The sequence below is a fragment of the Dreissena polymorpha genome, chromosome 9 (genome assembly GCF_020536995.1).
Source record: "Dreissena polymorpha isolate Duluth1 chromosome 9, UMN_Dpol_1.0, whole genome shotgun sequence".
NCBI classification, from domain to species: Eukaryota; Metazoa; Mollusca; class Bivalvia; order Myida; family Dreissenidae; genus Dreissena; species Dreissena polymorpha.
Genome location: NC_068363.1, coordinates 105,062,622 through 105,084,965, shown reverse-complemented (window position 1 = coordinate 105,084,965; position 22,344 = coordinate 105,062,622). Strand labels below are relative to the sequence as shown.

The window sequence follows — 22,344 nt, the reverse complement described above, 5'->3', positions numbered from 1 at the left end:
GTGTAGTCTGGGCTAAACACCTGTTCAAGTAAATCAGGCCCATCCACTGTGTAGTCTGGGCTTAACACCTGTTCAAGTAAGTCAGGGCCATCCACTGTGTAGTCTGGGCTAAACACCTCTTCAAGTAAGTCAGGACCATCCACTGTGTAGTCTGGGATAAAAACCTCTTCAAAAAAGTCAGGACCATCCACTGTGTAGTCTGGGCTTAACACCTCTCAAGTAAGTCAGGGCCATCCACTGTGTAGTCTGGGCTAAACACCTCTTCAAGTAAGTCAGGCCCATCCACTGTGTAGTCTAGGCAAAACACCTCTTCAAGTAAGTCAGGGCCATCCACTGTGTAGTCTGGGCTAAACACCTCTATAAGTTTGTCAGGCCTATCCAAAGTGTAGTCTGGGCTAAATGCCTCATCAAGTTAGTCAGGCCCATTCACAGTGTAGTCTGGGCTTAACAGCTCTTCAAGTAAGTCAGGTCAATCCACTGTGTAGTCTGGGATAAACACCTCTTCAAATAAGTCAGGGCCATCCACTGTGTAGTCTGGGCTAAATGCCTCTTCAAGTAAGTCAGGCACATTCACTGTGTAGTCTGGGCTAGACACCTCTTCAAGAAAGTCAGGCCCATCCACTGTAGTCTGGGCTAAACACCTCTTCAAATAAGTCAGGACCATCCACTATGAATTCTGGGCTAAACACCTCTATAAGTTAGTCAGGCCTATCCTAAGTGTAGTCTGGGCTAAACACCTCTTCAAGAAAGTCAGTCCCATCCACTGTGTAGTCTAGGCTAAACACCTCTTCAAATAAGTCAGGGCCATCCACTGTGTAGTTTGGGCTAAACGCCTCTTCAAGTAAGTCAGGCCCATCTACTGTGTAGTCTGGGCTAAACACCTCTTCAAGTAAGTCAGGACCATCAACTGTGTAGTCCGGGCTAAACACCTCTTCAAATAAGTCAGGGCCATCTACTGTGTAGTCTGGGCTAAACACCTCTTCAAATAAGTCAGGGCCATCTATTGTTTAGTCTGGGCTTTACACCTCTTCAAGTAAGTCAGGCCCATCTACTGCTTTGTTTGGGCTAAACACTTCTTCAAGTAAATCAGGCCCATCCACTGTGTAGTTTGGGCTAAACACCTCTTTAAGTAAGTCTGTACTCTTAGTAAGTTTTTAATAAAGCAGATGATTTCCAATAGAAGGTATTTTTTACTATGTCTGATAAAGTAAGGGAGGAATATGAGCCGGGTCATATGAAAATGGGCCTTATGTTATTTGCAACCAGCATAGCTCAAAGGGACCTTTTTTACGTTTGGGTTAAATTGACAAAATTTAAAAGTTTTGTTTCAGATTGGCAAATTTTCGTTGTAGTTATGATATTTGTGAGGAAGCAGTAATACTGAACATAATACCATGCTCTAAAATATCCATTATATGCATCTTTTGACGATTTAAAAACGTGAAAATTATAAAGTGTTGCAATGCGTAACAATTGAATAATTTGGAGAGTTCTGTTGTTGTCGTTGTATTTTGTTACACTAAGAGGATTGCTTATAAAAAGTATATATATATCATTCATTGTATGAGCACGGATGGACGAGTGGCCTAAGCGATAGACTTTTACTCCAGGGGTTAGTGGTATGAGTCCAGTTGAGAATTACTTTTTTTTTCTTTAATAATATTCTTTTTTTTTACTGGAGCTTTTTAGATCCAATGTCTACATTTATCAATATAAAACATTTAATGACAAACTTTAATACTCTCCAAAATCTGTGAAAAGGTCTCTTTAAGCCCAGTTTACACAATCTCGCATTCTGGTCAGGATTTATGCTGTCTGCTATAAAGTAACGCAAGGTATTATGGTCTCATTAGTGGACTGGGTAGCTCCTTACCAGACAACAAAGATGCAGAAGCTGGGCTGTAGGTATGCATAAGGCCCATTTGTGCATTTTGCGCTCACATTTGATTTGTTTTGTGGCATTTTAAGGAATTCAGAGTTAGTAGATGGAGAGTTCAGCTTACTGATACATATAAGTAAATTATAGTCAGACATATTATCTGATTAGATCAGAGACAGGACAGAAGTGTTTGTCAGACATTTTTTGGCAGATTTGTCTGCATGTCTGACAGTTTTCACTTCGATGGCATTGTGATATACATGGGTTAAATGTTTGTTTAGCAGCATTATATTTGAATGGAGCTCATTGCATTGTCACACCTAGTTTGCAGGGCTTTATTCTCATCTTAGTGAAGTGGCCTTGGCCCACACATTTTGTGAAAAAACTGTTCAAGATTGTGAAAGAAAAAGTTGCTAACTGTTAAAAATTATGAAAAAAGGAGTGACAAACTTTTTAATCTTGTACAAAATTTGAGTCTTGAACTACTTAAATTTGGTAATAATAGAGTTGCAAACTTCTCAAAGTAAAAAAAAGTCTGGATTGTAACCCTGCAAATTGTCCTTCTTTGTTTCAGTCAGCTGTTTGGGGAAGAAGATCCGGACCAGGATGTATCACCAGACACTGCAGACCCTGAACTCACAGGTAACCATAGCAACTGTGTAGCAACTATGTACCATAGCAACTGTGGAACCATAGAAATCATAGTACTCTAGCATCTGTAGAACAATTGAAACTGTAGAACCATAACAACTGTAGAAACATAATAATTATGCTATCATAGCAACTGTAGAATCTTAGCAACAATGCTACCATAGAAACTATAGAAATATAGCAACCATACTACAATACCAGCTATAGAACCATCACAACTTAGTTCCTTAGTAACTGTAGTACCAAAGAAATCATAGTGCCATACCCACAGTAGAACCAAAGCAACAATTATACCATAGCAACTGGAGTATCTTAGAAAACATAGTACAGTGGGTTTTTTGTTCGATTTCTAGGCCTGTATATAGATAGAGTCGTGATGGAAAAAAGTATATATTTTTCCCAATGGGACCTAAAAATTCCCACATGAAGGTGACCCCAACATTTTTTTTTAGATCTCAACATTTAGTTCCCATCAAGCTCTTTAAGTTGAACCTTGGTACATATAATTGTGAAAACATTTTTGTTATGCAAGGCTCATGTGAATATTCTGTAGCTGATGCCGGTCAGAAGGCCCTGGAGACAACATCAGCGCCGGAAGGGAATGGCAGACTGAAGAGGGTCTCTACACGAGCCTGGGTGGAGGGCATCCAATATGAACCCCAGAAACTGTTCAACAAAGTAAGTATGGCAGCTGATCTGGGTTACTTTTACTACCTTTCATGAGTTGTCAGAGATCCTACGTTTCAGATATTACTGTTTTTTGTGAAATTTAGAACCATGTAAACAATCTTAGTATAGGTATTTAATGATGACTATATTTATTTTCTCTTTGGTACACATACCAGCAACTGTAAGCACCAAATCAAGTACATTATTAATAGGTAAGTAATGATGTATATGTGTATTTTCTCTTTGGTACATATACCAGCAACTGTCAGCACCAAAATAATTTACAGAATTACAAACCTTTTTCCACTGCATGCATATTTAACAGTTTTCGGGTATATTGTACTACAGCAGTCAGTTAATTAAATCAGACTTTTGCTGGTCAATCTAAGGTGATAGCTGTCTACACAGGCTTATCAGGGGCGACACTTTCCACTTTTATGGCATAAAAAAAGGAAATTTCTTCTTAACCAAAATCCAGTCTAGGCGGGAACTGTTGTCCCAGATTAGCCTGTGAAAACTGCACAGGCTAATCTGGTACGACAGTGAACTCAAATGCATTAAGCCCAATTTTCCCAGAACAAGACTTATATTGTGATCAATCTATGTACAATTAGCTATATGTTGTTAAGTGACACCTGGTTGATTTCAGATGTTCCGAGACGACATCAAGTACCTGCTATCCATGGAAACACTCTGGAAAAAGAGACGACCTCCAACCCCTCTTGACTGGGACAAGCTGCCTAACACAGGTATAGCATCTGTGTTCTAGTGCAGACATACTTCTATTTAGATAAGTCTTGCTTCTGAAAATGGGCTTAATGCATGCTCATAAAACGGAAAGTGTAGTGCTAGATCAGCCTGCATGGGCTAATATAACGCCATCTACAAAACATCTTCTCTAATTGGCTGTTTGACGTCAAATGCTGACCCCATATATTCTATATGGTGTCAGGAGACTATATGGGGCAGAATAGAATATATATAGAATATATGGGGTCAGTATGTGATAATATGTAATAACATAATAATAAGCATAATCTTAATTTGATTAGATGGAAAGTAGTTGGCGTGATATAATCGTTACAGGGTTAGTTACTGACCCGATACGGGATATATGGTTCTGTGCAAAACCATATCTATTAACTATTAATCTGGGACAACATTTAATGCACATGCATTAAGCCCGGTTTTCCTAGAGTGATGCATAAAGAGGAATGACACGACATAAACATAGTCTCTCCCTTTGTTTTACCATATTCATACCTTTTCCATGTTCTTTGATCATTTGCACTTGATCATCCTGACACACAGACATTATATTGTGCCATGCTGTCAACTACAAACTTACCTTGTCTAAAACACTGGTTAGGAAAAATGGGTCTTATGCCATATGAGGCCAGCGTAGCTCTATAATGCAACCACGAAACCTAGTCTGACTATAGCAGATAGCTTGTCTGGAACTACATTGGCCCAATATGAAAGACCATTTTAAGCTTGACACGGCTTATTTGCTGTATAAATAAACTTCCACACCTCTGTAACTCCTTTCCTTTCCAGTGGATGGGGTGGTACCTAAAGACACTATACAGGACCAGCGCCAGTGGTCTGTGCAGGAGTGTGCCAATGTGTTCTCTCGCAGTATCAGGATCCTGCAGGGACAACTGGCTGAACGAGAGGACGGGGGAATGTTGGTCTGGGACAAGGTATGGTACAGGGGCAACTGACTAAGTGAGGGAGCGGGGGTATGCTGGTCTAGGAAAAGGCATGGTATGGAGTTGGTAAATTGTTATTTCTATTGTCGGTCTCTCCTGATCTCTTATTGTGTGACTGATGTCAGTTTCCTGCATAAGTATGTGCATTAGCACTGGTTAATCAACTAACCCAGAAAAAAGTATGAAGGTGAACTAACCATCGTGATATGATTGAAATACTGCAGAAAACAACAAACAATCCGAATTAACAAACCAATGAAATACTGTAGAAAACAACAAACAATCCGAATTAACAAACCAATGAAATACTGCAGAAAACAACAAACAATCCGAATTAACAAACCAATGAAATACTGTAGAAAACAACAAACAATCCGAATTAACAAACCAATGAAATACTGTAGAAAACAACAAACAATCCGAATTAACAAACCAATGAAATACTGTAGAAAACAACAAACAATCCAAATTAACAAACCAATGAAATACTGCAGAAAACAACAAACAATCCGAATTAACAAACCAATGAAATACTGTAGAAAACAACAAACAATCCGAATTAACAAACCAATGAAATACTGTAGAAAACAAACAATCCTAATTAATAAACCAATGAAATACTGTAGAAAACATCAAACAATCCAAATTAACAAACCAATGAAATACTGTAGAAAACAATCCAAATTAACAAACCAATGAAATACTTTAGAAACAACAAACAATCCGAATTAACGAACCAATGAAATATTGTAGAAAACAACAAACAATCCGAATTAACAAACCAATGAAATACTGTAGAAAACAATAAACAATCCAAATTAACAAACCAATGAAATACTGTAGAAAACAATCCAAATTAACAAACCATTGAAATATTGTAGAAAACAACAAACAATCCGAATTAACAAACCAATGAAATACTGTAGAAAACAACAAACAATCCGAATTAACAAACCAATGAAATACTGTAGAAAACAATCCAGATTAACAAACCAATGAAATACTGTAGAAACAACAAGCAATCCAAATTAACGAACCAATGAAATATTGTAGAAAACAACAAACAATCCGAATTAACAAACCAATGAAATACTGTAGAAAAAAACAAACAATCAGAATTAACAAACCAATGAAATACTGTAGAAAACAACAAACAATCCAAATTAACAAACCAATGAAATACTGTAGAAACAACAAGCAATCCAAATTAACGAACCAATGAAATATTGTAGAAAACAACAAACAATCCAAATTAACAAACCAATGAAATATTGTAGAAAACAGCAAACAATCCAAATTAACAAACCAATGAAATTCTGTAGAAAACAACAAACAATCCAAATTAACAAACCAATGAAATACTGTAGAAACAACAAGCAATCCAAATTAACAAACCAATGAAATATTGTAGAAAACAACAAACAATCCAAATTAACAAATCAAACAAAATCAAATTACAATTGTCTTGGACCAGAAACAGTATCGGGGTGTTTTTTTTCCACATGATGCTTATAGTGGAAAATCAATGTTGATTATGTGTGTGTTAAGTGTTGTCCTAAATTGACCGTACAGAGCAAACGAATGAATCCAGGATGACATTTTTGTATACAGGGGATTTGTGGTTAGAAGACATTGCCATAAAATACAAAATACCATAAAAGCCAAAAAAATTTGTCTTAACAGCCTGAGTGGATTCCAAACAAAAAAGAAATCTCTGTTTTGCTTGTAGCGATCCTTTCTCTTTTAAAAAATCTTCATTCTGGGAAAACTTTGCCTAATTCAGTGGCGTAAAGTGGCGTTTCAGGTTAGCCTATGCAGTCTGCACAGACTAATCATGGACAACACTTTCCGCATAAACAGGACTTTCGTTTCAAAGACTTTCTTTAAACAAAACATTCAATAAAAGCAGAAAGTGAAGTCTGCACAGGCACATTTAGGATATGCATGTAGCCCAATTTTCACAGAGTAAGGCTTAAATGCAAAACTTCAACGGTGGGAAAAAAAACACAATATAATAAATCAAGACTGTTGTTTAACCCGCATTGAATGACAATTATGGAACAAATAAAAATGAAGTGCTTATCCCTGAAGCCTTTGCAAAGCTTATATAGTTTGTTTATTACAATTATACTGAAACTGAAAACAGTGTCTTTGTTTTTATTTGTTTCTTAAAAAAATTAACAAAAAGTATAAATGAGTTGACAGAATCTTTGAAAATTATATTTATTGTACTTTTTAGTTCTTTAGCAATAAATTACCAAGAATGCAAAACACCAACAACATTTGCTAAGCAGGAATGTAAAGGAGCTGTTAAAAACTCAGAATCATGTAGAAATAAAAAAGGCTTAAACAGTCATGTGATATGTTTAATATTAGGATAGGTTAATTAAAAAAATCAACACTGTAAGAAAGATTTCTTGTTGGTTTTGTTTCTAGGATGACGATGCTGCCATGGATTTTGTGGCTGCTGCAGCCAACATTCGAGCTCATATATTTGTAATAGCTCCAAAAACAAGATTTGACATCAAATGTAAGTGCTCTTATCTAAAACCGGTCAGTTATTTTATTCATTTCAATAGACACTTTTTATGCCCCCAATAGGGTGGCATATAGCAGTTGAACTATCAATCAGTAAGTCAGTCTGTCCAGGGATCATATTTTTTTCGGTTTTGTCGGTCCTAGACCGATTGGCGTCATGAAAGGCCAATTGAAAATCCCAAACTGTTGGTCCGATTCTGTTTGCTAAAATTCCCATGTCATGAAATCGATTACACAGTGCACACGCTAACACACCCTAATGACATTCTTATCTCGATTAGGTGTGATAAACCATTCGCTGCAGTCTCTAAACCGGTCAGGACCGGTTTATTGCACGTCAGACCATTTAAGAGACTTAAGGCCTGTGATGTACATATCGATCGATTATCGGTGTCATTGTGTGTCTATTAATAGTTATCATTGTTAACTTATAGCGGTTTCTCTGTTTTGTCTGTTAAGGTGACTGCGCGCACTGGTTTAATTATAATCGGTCTTCGATGTTATTTGACGTGCATGTGGTACAAAACAATATGTTGCGATTGTAATGTATTGTTATCACTGTAAACTGTAATAAATTAAATAATATCTGAGATAGAAGTAAAAAACGATTCTAACACGGCACGTGAAAACTTTCTTATAAACTAAGAAGAAAATCGTCTATGGGTTATTCTGCAATAATTATGGGCGGACCTTATACACTGAAAGCACGCGCTTGTAACTTAACAAAACATGCCGATATATTTTCCACCAGCTTAATAATCCGGTAATATAATTGTGAATGAAATATTAATTATTTGGTTTAGTTATTGTCAGTAGCCAACCTATGCACAGAATTTTGTTTGGTTCAGTGCATGTTTGTAAGCTATTATCGTGTCGACAACGATTTAAAACATCGGTATAGACTTACATGTACACAGATTAATAAGATTGACAACGATGAAAAAAGTCTGATAAAACAACACACGAAACAACAATGAAATAGCAAATGATAAAACCAGTTGAGAAAATTTGTATGTTCCGTTTAAAAAATGCCTAAGGGAATTTTACTTGTACATGTATTATACAACCTTCATGAATGGCAAAATCAATGGTATATATTTTAACGTAATTTGTAATGATTTCGGATATAAATTTTGGGATACTTTTTCCCCATTTATATCCAGACCGATTGATGTTGCGGGAAAATATGATCCCTGAGTCTGTCCGTCCGTCCGAAAACTTTAACATGGCCCATAACTTTTGCAATATTGAAGACAGCAACTTGATATTTGTTATTCATGTGTATCTCCTGAAGCTGCACATTTTGAGTGGTGAAAGGTTAAGGTCAAGGTCATCCATCAAGGTCAAAGGTCAAATATATGGCTTCAAAGCGGCGCAGTATGGGTCATTGTGTTTTTGACAAACACATCTCTAATTTGTTAATGTAGCTAATCAATCGTTTATAACAAAGTAGTGCAAGGTGTTACTTTTCTCTAATATAAAACTTCAGTTGATCAATTTACTTATTCTTAAAATGCCCGGTAGGAAATTTTTAATTAGATGTATCTTTAAAATTATGTTTAAGGAAGTGTTGTAAAATGCTATTATTCTCTTGAAAATAAAGTTTTAATATTTCAATCTTCCAATTCTCAGTATTTTGTAGGTATGTCAATGATTATCGGAATAAAAAAAACTTGATTTTTTTGCTATTCCAATAGCTTTTTATATTAGTTAAAGCAAATTAAGTTAATAAAATGCAACTTTTATCTTTTTTGAATAATGCTCACTGTCCACTGTGGATCACAAGTACACAAGATGTCAGAATTGACCGTTCATATAAGTGCTGTGTTTGCGTGTTGACAGTTTGCTGTACCTTATAATCCCTTAGATGAAAGTGTCAATTGCAGTCCATTATCAAGTGTATAATGCATAATACTATTTATTATACATGTATTTAATTCAATTAAATATGTTTATGCATATCATGTTTAATTTTTTGAATTTGGAAACTGAAAACAAATAAGCAACTTTTTTTGCATCCCTGTTTTACCTGCACATTAAAGGGGTGTTATTTGTTATAAGTGAGTTACATAAGATAACCTCAGAAGAACTCTATATATATATGAATGAAATTCCCATGATGAAGTTGTGTTATGTTTTTGTATCAACTTTTTCACTTGTAAGGCCTCTGTATGTTTAATACATTTCAATGAATTATGCTGTATTTTTATACCCCCACTAAACGAAGTTTAGGGGGGTATATAGGAGTGTCTGTCTGTCGGTCGGTCGGTCTGTCGGTCGGTCGGTCCGTGTCCGCTCTCTAATTCAAGCAGTTTTCATCCAATCTTCACCAAACTTGGTCAAAAGTTGTATCTAGATGATGTCTAGGCCAAGAACGAACATGGGCCTTGCCGGGTCAAAAACTAGGTCATGGGGTCACTAAGTGCGTTTTAAACATTCAGCATGTTGTCCGCTCTCTAATTCAAGTAGTTTTGATCAGAGCTTCACCAAACTTGGTCAGAAGTTGTATCTAGATGATGTTTAGGCCAAGTTCGAACTTGGGTCATGGCAGGTCAAAAACTAGGTGACGGGGTCACTTAGTTCATTTTAAGCGAGGCTGTTTGCGGAAAAAACCCGAGGTATTGTCATAGCCTGCTCATCGTTCGCCATCCGCCGTCTGCGGGCGTCCTGATAAAACCTTTATATTGGCTCTAAAATCAAAGTGCTTCCACCTACAACTTTGAAACTTCATATGTAGATGCACCTTGATGAGTTCTACACGCCACACTCATTTTGGGTCACTAGGTCAAAGGTCAAGGTCACTGTGACCTCTAAAAAAAAGAATTCTACCAAGCTTTTGCAGCCAAGCATGGCACCCGTTATGCAGTGCCCTTGTAAACATATAGCATTGTGTCTGCTCTCTAATTCAAGTTGTTTTCATCCGATCTGCACCAAACTTGGTCAGAAGTTGTATCTAGATGATGTCTAGGGCAAGTTCCAATATGGGTCATGCTGGGTCAAAAACTAGGTCACTGGGTCACTTAGTACGTTTTACACATTCAGCATTGTGTCTGCTCTCTAATTCAAGCAGTTTTCATCCGATCTTAACCACATTTGGTTAGAAGTCATATCTAGATGATGTGTAGGTAAAGTTTGAACATGGGCCATGCAGGGTCAAAAACCAGGTCACGGGGTCACTTAGTGCGTTTTAAACATTGAGCACAGTGTCCGCTGTATTTGTGAAGACAACATGCAAAATATTCTGTGTCAATGCGGCATGTGGGGGTATTCGTCACATCTGTGACAAAGCTCTAGTTATGTTTATTGTTGCAAGTTTTCATAATATTTTTGTATATATTATGTTTGTTTTTGTTTGTCTATAATAAAGTATTAGAACTTTTAAGATCTTTCTCAGAAAACCAGACGATTTAATCATAGAATATTTCAATACACAAATAACCCAACATTCAAAAAAATAGTTTTTATATATGTAATACTATAAGCTTATTTTGCTGAAATTACAACTTTAGTATAAATAGAAGACTACCTTCATGTTATTTCAGCTATGGCAGGCAATATCATTCCGGCTATCGCCACAACCAACGCTGTCATCGCTGCCCTTATAGTCATGGAAGGTCTCAAAATCCTCAATGGAGACATTGAAAAGTGCAATTCTGTATGTTTCATCCTTTTGATTTAAATCCTTTATAGGTATCGTCAACCACGAATGATGAAAAAAGAAAAGTTATACAATACCGTATTTTTTTACAATTATTAGTTTATATTGATTAAAATATCACGACTGGTATATTACATTACTTGAAAAAAGTTCATATTTTCAGTATATTCGGTAATACAATTTTGCGATGTGAAATCGAAAGGACATTGCGAAAATAGGTGACATAACGATATACACACTATAAATAACGCAAGTAGAGTAATCATTTTATTTATAACATATATACAATTCACGACACATGCACAATTTGCATTCCTGGGTTTACCATTTGACGATGATGATCAATCAACTGGCGTTAACTGGTAGTTACCTGGTACCGGTACTCAGTAAACTTTATTACCGAATATACTGAAAATATGAAAACTTAACAACTTTTTTCAAGTAATGTAATATACCAGTGGTGATATTTTAATGAATATAAACTACTAATTGTAAAAAAAACACGGTATTTTACAACTTTTCTTTTCTTCGTTGTCGTGGTTGATAAGTGGATAAGTACAAGGTGGTCAGTTTGAATCGGAAAAAGTTAACTTTAGTTCCCTGATGGATCCATCTTATATACATGTTCAAGATTTCTTGAATTCAATTGTCTAAATAGCACTTTCAAATCAGTCAATGGATTTTAAATGCATCTCAGATTTATGCGAACTGATATAAATGATTTTATATGTACGGATTTAGAGCAAAGAAAAGATGTGTAAGCTTGAATATGAAAATTGTACTCTTAATTTTTTTTTTATTACACATGTACAGAAATTCTGTATTTTGAGTGTTCCAAGTAAAGACAGTGTCTGACAGTGTAACTGTTACTATTAAAGCTAGTATCCCAATACATTTAAAGAAATGAGTAGCAAGTATATTAGACCCATGTCATGCTAAAATGTGTCTTATGCCATATCCTGCCAGATTAACTCCAGCCCAGTCTGTGCATCCACGCAGTCTGGTCAGGATCTAGCCTGTCCGCATATGAGACCACGAAAACCTTGCATGACTGTATGGCAGACATTGTAGCTCCTGATCACATTGCGCGACTGCGCAGGAAGTATGCTGGTTGCTGATGGCATAAGACCCCTTTTCGCATGTAGCTGCTTCTTTTTCAGATCTATTTGAATCGCCAGCCTAATCCCAGGAAGAAGCTTCTAGTCCCGTGTGCTCTCGATAAACCAAATCCAAAATGCTATGTGTGCGCACCAACGAACGAAGTCACAGTGCTTCTTAATGTAGAGAAGATGATAGTGAAAACATTTGAGGAAAAGGTTGTGTAGATAACATTGTTTATTGTGATACCAATACTCATATTGAATGCATAGATTGTGTTAGATTTATTCGTACATATATTTTTTGAAATTATATTTTAAAATGTATGTCCATCTGGTCAAAGTCAAAACCCCAATGATTTTGTTACAGATTTTAAAGAAGTATCATTCCATGCAATTTCTGTATAAAAATAATTTGTTTATAAGAGTGTTTTGCCCAATGTTGGTGAGCAAAAGTGAATTATTATTTGTGCTTAAAAAACAAAGCTTGTTAATCTTATGAAATGACTAAAATCTCCATTTGTTCAGTATAATGTGGGCATGCAATAAATAATGATACATAACAATTAGACATTCTTATACCAATTTGATACGTTGATTGTATGATCCATTGTGTTTCCAACAACTTGTTATACTACCACAAAGGAACTTTGAGATGGGGTTACATTAAAGTCACTTTCTTAGTCTGCCTTTTTATCGGTTGGTAAATCTGCTAAATTTTTATTTATTAATTTGTGGGACTAATTACATCCTCATTTATCAAGTAATGGATTTTAAATTTTGAAAATATGTTATCACTATGAAGTTCAGATATGCAAGACACAATTCTCATGGGCAGTAATACCTTTATTTCTTACTCATTTGCCCTTTAACTTAGTCATTGGCATGACTATTTTGCCTGTCACAAAGCAGTTTAGGGGTATAACATTGTAATCACACCCGAGACTCAGCTCTAGTTTGCCTTGTAGAGCCATTGACTTTTGCTTCTCACATCTACTCACAGGTTCTGAAGACTGGTCTAGGAATGGTGGCTCCAGACGTGATGCTAGAAGATGGAAAAGGTCAGTAGAGGTTGTGAGTTGTGGCAGTAGCAATGGTCATTGGTTGGTCAATAGAGATCATAAATTGTGGTAGAGGATAAGGGTCATAGGGGAAATGTCAATAGGGAGTATAGTGGGCAGAGAGTCCAGGGTCATGAGTTGCAGGGGCGTCCATTGTAGGGACTGATATTCTAAGGTTAACTAGGATAGGTTTTCTGGGTAGAGCTGGTAGTAAATGCTTCACAAAGTAATTTGTTATTGGAGTTTTTCTTGGTGTAGTAGAGATGAAAGTAAATGATTGTTTTAGTCATGTGTCATTGAAGGTAATTATAAAACCTAAGTTCATGAAAATAACACTGATGTATTAATAAAATGCAGTACACAGCAGTTTATATTGTAAATCATGTTTTTCAATAACTTAACTGCCATTTGAAACATTGAATGCTGTTATTATTTTAAAATTAGAAGTTTTATTATATGCCCTTTTTACAGGAACAATAATTATATCTAGTGAAGAAGGAGAGACAGAAGGTACGTATGTCACATCATCATCATAACAAAATGTTTGCTTTTATACTTCATGATTGACTGTGCAAGATGAAACAAGCAAAAACTTTATGTTTATTAATAATTAAGAAGATATCTCAGTGCTAAATAATGTTTTGCTGCATTGAATTACAATCTAGGAAATAATCCATTATTAAAATAGTTGGTGGTGGCTTTCTTTTTGTGCCAGTAGGGTGGTATATAGTTTGTCTCTCCGTCCGAAATGAGTTTTCCTTTTTTTTCTATTTTTACGTGATTTTGTGTATGTGAGTCTACCTGCATGACTTAACCCTTTGCATGCTGGGAAATTTGTCGTCTGCAAAAATGTCGTCTGCTGAATTTCTAAAATAAGCATTTTCTTCGATTTTTTTTCAAAGAATACTGTCAGAATAGCAAACAGTTTGGATCCTGATGAGACGCCACGTTCTGTATAATAGCTGTTGTGTGACTTCAAAGCGCAGTATCGGGCATTTTGTTTCACAAACACAGTTTTGTTTGTTTTATTTTCTATTATTTGTCCTTCTTATGCCCCCTGATTGAATGATCGGGGGTATATTGTTTTTGGCCTGTCTTTTTGTCTGTCTGTCATTGTATGTGTCCCAAAACTTTAATCTTGGTCATAACTTTTGCAATATTGAAGATAGAAACTTTATATTTGGCATGCATGCCTATCTCATGTAGCTGAACATTTTGAGTGGTGAAAGGTCAAGGTCATCCTTCAAGGTCAAAAGTCAAATTTATGGCTTCAAAGCGCAGTAGGGGGCATTGTGTTTCACAAACACAGCTCTTGTTTCATTCACTATTTAAAATCAACCTGCTGGATAATAAATATTCATGAAAGAAGCTTTTAGCATAATTGTTTTGTCATTAATGATGACATATAAATGTGGTAACAATTAAGTTTATACGCATGGATTTGACAATTATATAATATGTTTTCTAAGTTGTATCCAAAAGAAAACCAACTATTGTATCACTGTTTTTATAAACTTGTTAAATATAAGTGATATTGCAAATTTATTTTAACCTTTGCCGGTTTGATTGAACAAATGCTGCCATTTAAGTTTCAAGTGTTATAGATATCTCTCTGCAGTTATTCCTCATACTAACTTTGTATGCCCCCGTATCCAATGATCAGAGGTATATTGTTTTTGGCCAGTCTGTCATTGTGTGTGTCTGTCACAAACTTTAACCTTGGTTAAACTTTAGCAATAACCTTTGCAATATTGAAGATAGCAACTTGATATTTGGCATGCATATGTATCTCATGGAACTGCACAGTTTGAGTGGTGAAAGGTCGAGATCATCCTTCAAGGTCAAATATATGGCTTCAAAGCAGCGCAGAAGGGGGGCATTGTGTTTTCGCAAACACAGCTCTTGTTTACTTTTTTGAATTCTAGAAAACGAAGAGAAGTTTCTGAGTGAGTTTGGTGTACGCAACAACAGCATCCTCAAGTGTGATGACTTCCAGCAGAGCTATGAGCTCACTCTGATCATAGTTCACAAGTAAGAATCTGTATTCATATGAGCCTCATTCTGGAAAAACTGGGCTTATTGCATGTGCGTAAAGTGTCGTCCCAGATTAGCCTGTGCAGTCCACACAGGCTAATCAGGAACAACACTTTCAGCTTTTATAGTATTTGTCATTAAAAAAACATTTTAAAAAGGCTCTGCATACCGAATATCTAGTTTAGTTGGAAAGTGATACGTTAAGAACATGAAGTAAGCCTAATTTTCCCAGAGCATGGCTCATACATTTGTGTCGTGTTCTGAGAAAACTGGGCATAATGCATGTGCGTAAAGCGTCGTCCCAGATTAGCCATGTGCAGTCCGCACAGGCTAATCAGGGACGACACTTTCCGCTTAAACTAGATTTTCGGTTAAAAGGGACTTCCTTTTAACAAAAAATACCATTGAAGCAGAAAGTGTCGTCCCTGATTAGCCTGTGCGGACTGCACAGGCTAATCTGGGAAGACACTTTACGCACATGCATTAAGCCCAATTTTCTCAGAACAAGACACATTCTCATTCTAGATTGAAGTAAATAGCATTAAGTTTATATAAGATGTTTGAAATGGTATAAGGGTCTAAAATATGGAATATCGTTCCCAAATCAAGGAACGAAAAGCTGCCCTCATGTGTGTGAAATATGTAGTAGATAATTTCCCAAGAGATTGTCTTCATTAAAAGATATACTTATCCCCTGCTGAAGGTAGAGGGAAATAGTTTTTGCTTAGTCTGTCTATCCATCTGTCTGTCAGTTTGTCACACAATTTCCAGGGGTTTTTGCTTAGTCTGTCTATCCATCTGTCTGTCAGTTTGTCACACAATTTCCAGGGCTTTATCTCAGAAACACAAAACTTGAGTGAATAGATATTAATAGGGTGAATTGCCATGCACAAGAACCATAACCCTACTTTATCTTTTAAATGAAAATTTATTTTTGTTAGATGTAACTTTTCAGGGCAATATCTTAGATACTAAGCAAGATTTTAAACAATAAAATTCAATTCTGTATCAAAAGGGAGAAGTGCCATGCATGAGAACCATAACACTACACTTTTCTTAATAAGAGTGATTGTCCTTGGTTGTTTTTGTATGAACTAACTGTTCAGGGTTATATCTCTGATTCTATTCACCAAGTTCAAAATGAAACTTAATGTTTGCATATCAATCAATGAGGAGAAGTGCCATTCACAAGAACCAGAACCTTACACTCGCTTAAGTAAGAATTTTTGCCCTTTGTTGTTTTTGTATGAGGTGACTTTTAAGGGCTTTATCTTAGATAATATACAACATTTCAAAATGAAACTTCATGGGTGTATAGATACATGTATCAATGAGGAGAATTGCAATTTAATAATCCTTTTTAGCTCGACTATTATATATGAAATATATATAGTGGAGCTATCCTACTCACCCCGGCGTTGCCGTTCCCGTTTGCGTGCAAATGTTAAAGTTTGCGTACTACCCCAAATATTTTCAATGTCCCTTGACATATTGCTTTCATATTTTGCATACTTGTTTACCATCATGACCCCAACATATAAACAAGAGCAGACAACTGTATCAAGCATTTTGACAGAATTATTGCCCCTTTTATACTTAGAATATGCATATTATTGATAAATCTATGTTAAAGTTTGCGTACTACCCCAAATATTTTCAATGTCCCTTGACATATTGCTTTCACATTTTGCATACTTGTTTACCATCATGACCCCAACATATAAACAAGAGCAGACAACTGTATCAAGCATTTTGACAGAATTATTGCCCCTTTTATACTTAGAATATGCATATTATTGATAAATCTATGTTAAAGTTTGCGTACTACCCCAAATATTTCCTATGTCCCTCGACATATTGCTTTCATATTTTGCATACTTGTTAACCAACATGACCCCAACTTATAAACAAGAGCAGAAAACTGTATCAAGCATTTTGACAGAAATATGGCCCCTTATATACTTAGATAATTGAACATTTTGCTTAAATTGCCATAACTTCTTTATTTATGATCAGATTTTATTAATACTTTGACAAAACAACACTTACTTGAATACCACATTATTGGATTCCACCCAAACAATACCCCACGCCCCAACCCAGAATCCCTGCCTACCCCCCCCCCTCACCCCCCCCCCCAAAAAAACACATTATACCCCCCTCTCAACCCCCCCCCCCCCCCCCCCCCCAAAAAAAAAAAAAAAAAAATTTTTTTTTTTCCTTTTTTTATTTTTGAAAGATCGTCTAATAAATTATTGAATATGAACAATTTCCTCATCATGGCTTACGTTATATATACTGTCAAGCACTGTAATAGTCGAGCGCGCTGTGTTCTGACAGCTCTTGTTTCTCAATTTTTCATTGATCATTTTTGATGTTAATTGATTTATATAAAAGATGTTATCTGCATTTTATTGTATGCTGCTAACACATTACAGTTACAAATACGTGAGAAAAGGCACAGCCCTTCAGGGAAACTTTTCTTTAGGTTTTCATCCATCAATAAATGAAATGTATTCAGTGGGAATATCAATTCAACAGATTTGCTTGTTTATATATTAGTGAAAATTCTTTTTACGACCACCTCGGTATTCCGGCCAACTTGCTAAGTCGACCGCCATTTTTCAGTCACGATTTTTTCCTTCTATATTTCAATGGTCGTTACACTCACTAATCAGACCAACCCGCTAATCCACTATTACGACCACTTTAATCAGTACCAATGATCGATATTGTTCTTAATTGAAACCCGCCAAACGACCAGTAATTTTCACACCTTACTTGATCTGGTGTTGTGGTACTATCGGGCTTGTGTACGAAGCCATTCTGACCCAATTAACAAAATTAACGACAATGGTTTTTGGCATCGATTTGCGACACAGGTGTTAGATTTTCAGCACTTGTTATAATTTTTAACCCTTAAGGTCACAATATACCAAAAGATTTCCTTAACAAATTCAATGTAAAATCAACAACTTCAACAGAAAATAAAGTCAAACTTTTGCGCGTAGACACCCCCATAACCATACCTTTCCTTAAAAAGCATGCCAAGCCGAATGGATTTAAACAATTAAAAAGATAGGTCATGCAGTATGTAAGAAAGAACTCGACGCGAATCAACGGTCACTGTTTTAAGGCCACCTTTTTACCGGCTGATCTCCAGTTGATGAGGGTTTCACGCCATCTGTCAAAATCTCATGTTGTCTCCAACCTATAAGCAAAACACTGAAATTGTAGTATACAACAATGTTTTCCCTACCACATGCACACAGAAATATTCAAAAATAAAGTCATTGCAAGTGCACATACAGAGAATTGTGTCTTCAAATAAATGACATTCCTATTTTTTAGAGAGTATAGCATTGAACACCAAAATGATTTAGTATACTGAAACCTTGATTGACAATTAGCTATTATTATTATTGAGTCTTTGATGGGTAAATTGGTAGTTGTTTGGTACACACTTTAAAGATTAAATACAGCGAATAATTTAACAGTTAGGATATTTGAGTAACACGGTTTTGTTCGTGATGGATATAAAAACCGACCTTTATACCATATCGTTATTCAAAATGGAGAGACGAAAATGGAAAGAGTTGTGTTTAAAAGAAAAGATTGATTTGCTCGACGCGAGTGATGGGAAATCTCAACGACAGTTGGCCGATTTATTAGGCATTGGAAAGACTCGGGTTCAAGCTATTCTAAAAAGAAAAGCTCAATTTTTATTCGACAAATGCTAAGCAGACTACAATTGACTCATTCGTTAAGTAAACATCAAGGATCTTGATGAAAAGTACATGTACATGTATTTACACTGCTTTAATGAACAACTTGAAATACTATCTTTGTACAATGTATAAATGTATAAATACAATGTAGAAACGGATGACTGTTATATTGTATGCAAACAGATTAAAGTTCAGTGAATATTTACGTTGTTGTAATTATATGTCCATCAAATTCATGAAAACTCAGAATTAAGACCACCTCGCTATTAAGACCACTTTTGAAAAGTTCCACAAGTGGTCTTAATAGCGAGTTTTCACTGTATTAAAACAGATTTTGAAGTTTAAAAATAGAAATTAATGAATTGCATGTTAATTATATATTGAGTTACTGTAATTAAGTAATAAACAATGATTTGCATTTTTAGTTCTTTGAAAATTGATAGGAACTTTAACAATAAGTAAAATGTCTGGCAGTATTGAATACGATGGATCCCCGAAGTGAAGTATGAATTCGGTTTGCACATAAATATGAGTTGGTGTCTGAGAAAACAGGACTTAAATGTATGTACGGAAAAAAATCGTCTCAGATCAGCCTGTACATTCCCCACAGGCTAATCAAAGATGGCACTTGCCACTTGTATGGAATTCTTCACTTAAACTAAATTTCTTGTTAATGAAAATCCAGTCTAGGTGTTAAATGTCATTCAAGGCTAATCTTTAAGATACTTTACACACATGTATTATCCCTTTACCACTTAGATACGTATTTTGACGCATTTTTTGTTCCTTAGAAAGTTATATTTAATTTAAGACCTTTCTTAGTAGATTCAAGTTTTTATGCCCCCCTTCGAAGAAGAGGGGGTATATTGCTTTGCTCATGTCGGTCGGTCTGTCGGTCCGTCCACCAGGTGGTTGTCAGACGATAACTCAAGAACGCTTGGGCCTAGGATCATGAAACTTCATAGGTACATTGATCATGACTCGTAGATGACCCCTATTGATTTTGAGGTCACTAGGTCAAAGGTCAAGGTCATGGTGACCAGAAATAGTATAATGGTTTTTGAATGATAACTCAAGAACGCATACGCCTAGGATCATGAAACTTCATGGGTAGATTGATCATGACTTGCAGATGACCCCTATTGATTTTGAGGTCACTAGGACAAAGGTCAAGGTCACAGTGACCCGAAATAGTAAAATGGTTTCCGGATGATAACTCAAGAACGCATACGCCCAGGATCATGAAACTTCATGGGTAGATTGATCATGACTCGCAGATGACCCCTTTTGATTTTGAGGTCACTAGGTCAAAGGTCAAGGTCATGGTGACCCGAAATAGTAAAATGGTTTTCGGATGATAACTCAAGAACGCATACGCCTAGGATCATGAAACTTCATGGGTAGATTGATCATGACTTGCAGATGACCCCTATTGATTTTGAGGTCACAAGGTCAAAGGTCAAGGTCACGGTGACCCGAAATAGTAAAATGGTTTTCGGATGATAACTCAAGAACGCTTTTGCCTAGGATCATGACACTTCATAGGTACATTGATCGTGACCCGCAGATGACCCCTATTGATTTTCAGGTCACTAGGTCAAAGGTCAAGGTCACAGTGACAAAAATCGTATTCACACAATGGCTGCCACTACAACGGACAGCCCATATGAGGGGCATGCATGTTTTACAAACAGCCCTTGTTAAGTCTTCATCTCCAAACCTCAGATACTGATGAACAGCAAACATCATAAAACCTGAACAGCCTGCGAGTAACTCTGTTTTCACATGGCCTTTTTCACTGTGATTCTGAGAGGGAAAGGTTAAGTCTTGTTTTCCCAAAGCACAGCTCATTTGTTTTTACTGTTCCTACAGAGAGAAGCTGGAGGAGGACCAGGAGTTTGTGATTGTTGGAGACGTCTCAGAACTGCAGGCCAAGTCTGAGACAGACACTGGGACCAAGGCAGAAGGGGCAAGCAATGGTGCCTGCAATCAAACTGGGGATATTGGTGTGTTTCGTTCTGAGAAAAAATTAATATAATTAAATAACCTAGCGAAACTATATTTTGACTCTTGATAGTATGGCTTTCAAGATGCTTCAAATGTATGGCTAGTTAATTTTTATGCTCCCCCAAAATTTATTTTGGGGGGAGCATATAGTCGCCGCTTCGTCTGTCCCTCCGTGTGTCCGTCCGTGCACAATTTTTGTCCGGGCTATATCTCAGCAATTAATGACCGGAATTCAATGAAACTTTATGGGAAGCTTCACTACCAAGAGGAGATGTGCATATTATCAGCGGGTTCTGGTCGGATGATTTTTTACAGAGTAATGGCCCTTCGAATTTTTTGAAATTTTCCATTAACTTTTCATATAGTGCAATTCTTGTCTGGGCTATTTCTCAGCAACTAATGACCGAAATTCAATGAAACTTTATGTGAAGCTTCACTACTAAGAAGAGATGTGCATATTATCAGCGGGTTCTGGTCGGATGATTTTTCACAGAGTTATGGCCCTTTGAAATTTTCCATTAACTGTACATGTAGTGCAATTCTTGTCCGGGCTATTTCTCAGCAACTAATGACCGGAATTCAATGAAACTTTATGGGAAGCTTCACTACCAAAAGGAGATGTGCATATTTTCAGCGGGTTCTGATTGGATGATTTTTCACAGAGTTATGGCCCTTTGAAATTTTCTATAAAAAAATTCTTGTCCCCCCAACTACTGTGCCCTCAAGACGTTTCCTTGTATCTGAATATATAGTGCAATATTGTGACAAAAAAAACCTTTAGGGAGCATCACCTGTCTCCAACAGTTTCTTGTTTCTAAATTATTTGTAGTTTAATGCTAGATATTTTGTCTGTTAAGCATTTTGTTTCTGGATTTTTTTTTAAATAAATGCTTTTAGATATTTACCTGATTTTTGGTATGCGAGTCTACCTGCATGACTTACAGATCAAGTTTAAGTTTCGTTCCCATCCTTTAAGTTTCGGCGAAGTTATGAACCTTAGACTTGACATTTTTTCTAGAATAACAGTTTTCATGACTTTGCCTTAAACTTTCATATATCGACCAGTTTTTTGATGTGTTAGTCTTCATGACTTGCAGATCAAGTTAGGATTTAGTTTTGGTCCATTCGTTTATTGCAAAGTAACGGGCCTTGGACCTTGTTTTCGAAACTCTTTAAGATAATGACCTTATTTTTGGTGTGCGAGTCAACCTCAATGAATTACAGAGCAAGTTTGAGTTTAGTTCCGTCCATTGAATTGTTACAAAGTTACAAGTCTTGGACTTAACAATGTTCTCTAAAATAGCTGCTGT

General features: G+C 36.1%; 1 protein-coding gene and 1 long non-coding RNA gene across 3 annotated transcripts in view; both read left to right on the top strand.

Moving 5' to 3' along the window:
* Positions 1-22,344, top strand: part of LOC127845259 (SUMO-activating enzyme subunit 2-like) — a 39,615-nt gene that overhangs the window by 15,610 nt on the left and 1,661 nt on the right. Inside the window, exons 6-16 of one of the 2 annotated variants that reach the window (XM_052376083.1) lie at positions 2,454-2,521; positions 3,084-3,208; positions 3,849-3,948; positions 4,760-4,902; positions 7,348-7,441; positions 10,992-11,104; positions 12,268-12,423; positions 13,208-13,265; positions 13,737-13,775; positions 15,191-15,296; positions 20,900-21,033. In XM_052376083.1, coding sequence (XP_052232043.1) covers positions 2,454-2,521; positions 3,084-3,208; positions 3,849-3,948; positions 4,760-4,902; positions 7,348-7,441; positions 10,992-11,104; positions 12,268-12,423; positions 13,208-13,265; positions 13,737-13,775; positions 15,191-15,296; positions 20,900-21,033 — 1,136 coding nt within the window. Of the gene's footprint in view, positions 1-2,453; positions 2,522-3,083; positions 3,209-3,848; positions 3,949-4,756; positions 4,903-7,347; positions 7,442-10,991; positions 11,105-12,267; positions 12,424-13,207; positions 13,266-13,736; positions 13,776-15,190; positions 15,297-20,899; positions 21,034-22,344 lie in introns of both variants that reach the window. The other variant, XM_052376081.1, reaches the window with a different exon arrangement.
* On the top strand, positions 19,339-20,893 carry LOC127845260 (uncharacterized). Its single transcript, XR_008033146.1, has 2 exons — positions 19,339-20,180; positions 20,471-20,893. It is a non-coding gene; the product is annotated as an uncharacterized LOC127845260 (long non-coding RNA).